The 5,009-nt window shown below is 42.4% G+C and overlaps 1 protein-coding gene and 1 non-coding gene across 2 annotated transcripts in view; one reads left to right on the forward strand and one right to left on the reverse strand.

Annotated features, from left to right (window-relative positions):
* Positions 1-201: 201 nt before the first annotated feature.
* Positions 202-305, reverse strand: LOC111724409. The gene has a single exon (XR_002772704.1). It is a non-coding gene; the product is annotated as a small nucleolar RNA U13 (small nucleolar RNA).
* Positions 306-1,773: 1,468 nt separating this feature from the next.
* The window catches only part of TAF1B (TATA-box binding protein associated factor, RNA polymerase I subunit B), an 87,178-nt gene continuing 83,942 nt past the window's right edge, over positions 1,774-5,009 (forward strand). Inside the window, exons 1-2 of the mRNA XM_023511808.1 lie at positions 1,774-1,877; positions 3,212-3,310. Coding sequence (XP_023367576.1) covers positions 1,860-1,877; positions 3,212-3,310 — 117 coding nt within the window. The 5' untranslated portion in view covers positions 1,774-1,859. The remainder of the gene's footprint in view (positions 1,878-3,211; positions 3,311-5,009) is intronic.

A 5,009-nucleotide genomic window follows, 5' to 3' on the forward strand; every position in this document is an offset into this window, starting at 1 on the left:
GAGCCAGTTTTTCTATTTTTAGTACAGACAGGTCTCACTTTGCTCAGGCCAATCTCAAACTCCTGAGCTCTGGTGATCCATGGAGCCTTTCTATTGAAGGTGCTTTCTTGTTTATTAATTTCTTTAACCTTTTTTATTTTCTTCTTTCCATTATTTTTCAGTTTAACCTTCATTTTCTTTTTTCTTCTCTCCCTGCTCCCCCACGAGACTGGGAATGTGCCCACATCCTAACAAAGTTTGAGGGAGGCACATCTCAAACACGGGTACGAAAATCCAAATATCACACTCATGAACTAAGAACTAACCTTCTAACTTCTTGAGATGCATGATTATATCAAAGATCCACTTCCAATGAGTGTTTTCTTGACCACCCTATTTCAAATTGAAACCACCTTATGGCTCCTATTCTCCTTTTCTGTTTTATTTTTCCCCTTAGTATTTATTACCATTTAACATACCATATAGTTTCATGTGTACATTGTGAGGGTGTATAACACGCCCACTGGGTGAGGGGCTCTGCTACAAATGGAACTTTACCCTAGAAGTGAGAACAATGTAACCTAAATATTGTACCCTCATATTAATTTGAATAAAGTTTAAAAAAATACCTTATAGTTCCCTTATTTATTTTTGTCTTTCTCCATCAAGTTATAATCACCATGAAGGCAGTGACTTTTGTTTACTTTGTTCACTACTGAATCTCCGGGACCTAAACTAATTCCTGTTTAATGAATCCAACAAGAAATTAATGCGTTTAATGAAGGAAAAATAAAAAATAAATTTATTGAGCACTCCTTAGACAGTATATACGGACAGGACTTGGGCCTCATTTCTGACCAAGACAGGCAACACGGACAGCATAACCTTGGGAGTAATGTTTTTCCCGGCCACTGGTACAAGATACTGAAGACCATAAGGCAGCCGGCTGCAAAAGTACCATACTTATCTGAATACAAACACCTCGAGCCAGAAAAGACCCCCACACTGAACTTACCCTGATTTTTCCTTTGTAATAACCTCATTTTAAAGCTAAAAATCACGCATTTAGAAGCCTGTACTAGAACTAGGCAAGTGCAAGAAAAATCTCCCCCTCTAAATACTTTCAAGTCCCCCTTTTCCCCACCTAAGCCTCTTTAAAACTCTCCCAGAATTCTCCTCGCAGCCAATCTGCGGACTTTTTCCTTTCCTTATGTTGGAACATAAGGTCCAATAAAGCTGTGCCTCCCTTTGGGCTTCTTAATTTGTATGACACAGCCCAAATGCCAGCACTGGTAAAACTATTCCCAGTTACACGGGACTGGTGATTAGAAACCTAGGTCTGGGCTGGATGCCCATAGCTCCCTGGTTAGAGCACCGGCCCCGTGCACTGGGGGTGGTTGGTTGGTTCGAACCTGGCCTGGGCCTGCTAAACAAACAACAACAAAAAAGGAAACCTAGGTCTACCTCAACAACCCAAGCTCTTCCCCACAACCCCACGCCTCTCCTTAAGCCCGTAAAGAGCAGAGAAACCAGCGAGGTGGGAGGTAACAGTGGGGAACATGGACCCCTACAGCCCCCTTCGCAGTGGTAACGACCGACCACCCCAAAACAGCAGTCACTCGGCAGTAAGAGTCGCTCGACTGCTTATCCTCCGGCTTTAGTTGCCGAGACTAGGAAAGGAAGTCTACCTGGGAGGGGGATGCAAGATTCGTAGAACTTTGCCACTGGAGCACGCGGAGGTTTTCCGGTGGCCGCAGGCGCTCGGAATCCAAATTCAGGGGTCCGGCATTCCGGTCGGAGGGCTTTTCCCGCCGCTCCCGGAAGTTGCGCTCGCTGCCTGGGTAACGGGTCCTGGCGACTGCGACTCCTGTGGCGCGGAGATGGACCTAGAGGAGGCGGTAAGGAGGCGGTGAGCGGGCAGGCCACGACTGCCGGGTCCACGGAGGAGTGACACTCAGGAGGAGCGGCTGAGGACGCGGGGACCGCCACTGCCTGCAGGAGGGCGGGGCGAAGCGGGGCGGGGGATGGGCTGGCGGGCCGTGTGTGCGCGCGGTTAGGGGAAAGAGGCTGGGGTTTCTGGCTTGGCGAGGTTGTGGGTGACTGAGGGCGGAGTGTTTGTCGTTAAGGGTGTGTTTAAGGAGGAGGATGATGTGGGTTTTGTGGGGTGGCCACCCACATGGCTCATGCTTGCTGGACGGGACCACCCACAAATTCTCTTTGATGCTGGGGTGGGTGTGGGAGGCGTAGGGGTTGGAACCTGAACGCCCTTAAGTTACCTCTGTCAGTCTCTCTCAGAATTCTCGCCACTGTCTCCAGCAGGGATTCCAAATATAGGTCTGGGGACACCCCAAGGTTTTGTATGGCGTATTGAAGACTTTGTTTTCTAAAGAAATTTGGCATGCATTTTGACGTACATAAAATGCCATCTTCTTGGATAGTATTAGATGGGATCGGGTAATTATATCAAGGATGATAAGTCAAACACCAAGGCGTTTGGAATCAAAGAGTTAGGTCTATGTATGGGCAGAAACGGTATGGTGATAGGTCTAGTAGATAGGTATAGTAGATAGGTATAGTAGATGTACCAAAAAGAAAGTTTACTGAATGATCCAATGTTAGGTTGGATCTGTAAATGCTAGGTTGATGAAATTAGTAATTACAACTCACCATTAGTCAGCATGTGCCGTGTCTATTTGGCTCACTATTGAATCCCCAGACCTAGTAAAATGCCTAGTACACACATAGTTGACATATTGTTGAATGAATCAATCGAAACTTGAAACAATCCTAGTTTAAAACAAAAATCTGGTTCCTATAAAAATATGTGTTGTTAGTGTTCTGGAGGAAGTCCACATGCTATCTATTTTTTGGTCTTCTCTATACTTAAATTTTGTCATCTTTTTTTGCACACAGCATTTTCAAAGAACTTTATCTGCTCATTTTTGCTTCCACTTTGCCCCTACTATCCCTTTTCCTTTTTTCTCCTTCTCAAACACTGTGTATTCTAGTAAATTTTCTCCAGTAGCTTAACTGGGTTTCATATTAAAGAGGCTCAAGTGCTTTTCTCCTTGTTTGCAGATAATCTTGATATATTTTTTGTCATTTGTGACGTTTTATTTATAGGGTAAAATTGCCAGGAACTCTCTAAGTAGAACTAAGGAAAACTGCAGGGTTTAGGTACAGTGTATTGAATGTTGTTCCGTGGTGACGCGTTTTTTATCCTCTTCTATAGAAAGAGTTTAAGGAGCGCTGTACTCAGTGCACTGCTGTCTCTTGGGGTCTTACTGATGAAGGCAAATATTTTTGTACTTCTTGCCACAATGTTACAGAGGTAAGTAACAAGTTATTTATGAATGTGCTTGTGTTTTAAAAATTGCGGTTTCAGCTTGATGCATAACCTAATTCCCACAGAATCTGTGTCTTTTTATCACTCATGCCATACCCAAATTTCAAGAATATAAGTAGTCTTCAAGTGCTCACACACAGGTTAAGGAATTGGTGAATTAGATTGGGGATGAATTTTTGAAATTATGTTGAGCCATGTGTATAAATGATTTCTTGATCCAGACTATATGATTTAAGGAGAAATAATTAAAATTATACGTAGAAGGTGATGCATTTCTTGATACATATTTAACAGGGGTTTTTGTGTGTGTATGTGTGTTTTATTGTTATTATTTTGTTGAGACAGAATTTTACTTTGTTGCCCTTGGTAGAGTGCTGTGGTGTCATACATAGCTCAGAGCAACCTCAAACTCTTGGGCTCAAGCGATTCTTTTGCTTCAGCCTCCCAAATAGCTGGGACTACAGGCGCCTGCTATAATGCCCGGCTATTTTTTAGAGACGGGGTCTCGCTCTTGCTCAGACTGGTCTCAAACTCCTGAGCTCAAGCCATCTGCCCACCTTGGCCTCCCAGAGTGCTGGGATTACAAGTGTGAGCCCCCGCACCAGGCCATGTTTAACAGTTTTTAATATGTGGTGGAAGATTAGAGGTTGGAAGATGGAATGTTACAAAGTTTGAGGACTGTTGGGAGTATTGGAAATATACTTTATTATTTTATTTTTGTGTGATATCTTACAGATTACAAAGTATTTTATTATCCATGATCTCATTTCCTCCTCATAACTACCTGTTATGCCTATTTATAGATGGGCATGTAGGGGTCATGAGTGAGTTTGCCAAAGTCACACAAGTATAAAGTGTTGAGTAAGACTTGAACCTTAGTCTTCTGACCCCAGTGTTCATTTTACCCATTACACCTCTGTCTTAAAATAGAAATTGTCATGCTGCCCTTTTAATGTTGGTAAATGAAGCTATTTTCACACTGGGACTGCTAGCTCCTGTTCTGGTGACCATACCTGCACAGTATAACCAAAATAATCAAGGGTGTGGGCAGTCTGCTACTGGACAGGCTAAACAGGCCAGGAACTAGTAGTTTCACTCACTGTTGCTTTTCTGTGAGAAAGGATATGCTTAAAAGTCTACAGAGCCAGGAAGGAACACTGTCTTCACCATGTAGGCAAAGAAAGGCAAATTTGGGATAAGTGAAAGTAACTTTAGATTTCTGCTTCTGACCAAGACGGAGTAACAGGGACCAAATTTACCTTCCTATCTGAAACAACTAAAAGAAAACCTGGACAAAATACATGAAACAAATTAAAAAAGTTTTTTTTTCCCTTGAGAATACCTACAAATCATTCTCAAAAGTGCTTCCTCTTGAGAAAATCAATGTTCAGCCTACAGCTGGAATCTTATATTGACTTTCCATATGTTGTGCTCACTCAGTAAAATTTTTGGGGCAATGAAGATGTTCTTCATCATATGTCAAATTGTATAGTTGACATATGTGCACTTTGATCTTTTACCTTGATGTGTAAAAGATCAAAGGAACTAGTAGTTTTACTCACTGTTGCTTTTGTACTTAAGTGCAAATGTAAACACAATGAGAAAGATTGTGGACTAATGGATCTAATGGACTATTTGCCATTAGCAGATGAGGTCAGCATACTAATTTTGTAGGAATTGAACT

Source organism: Otolemur garnettii, unplaced genomic scaffold, assembly GCF_000181295.1.
Source record: "Otolemur garnettii isolate 467f Iridium unplaced genomic scaffold, OtoGar3 scaffold00022, whole genome shotgun sequence".
Lineage (NCBI taxonomy): Eukaryota > Metazoa > Chordata > Mammalia > Primates > Galagidae > Otolemur > Otolemur garnettii.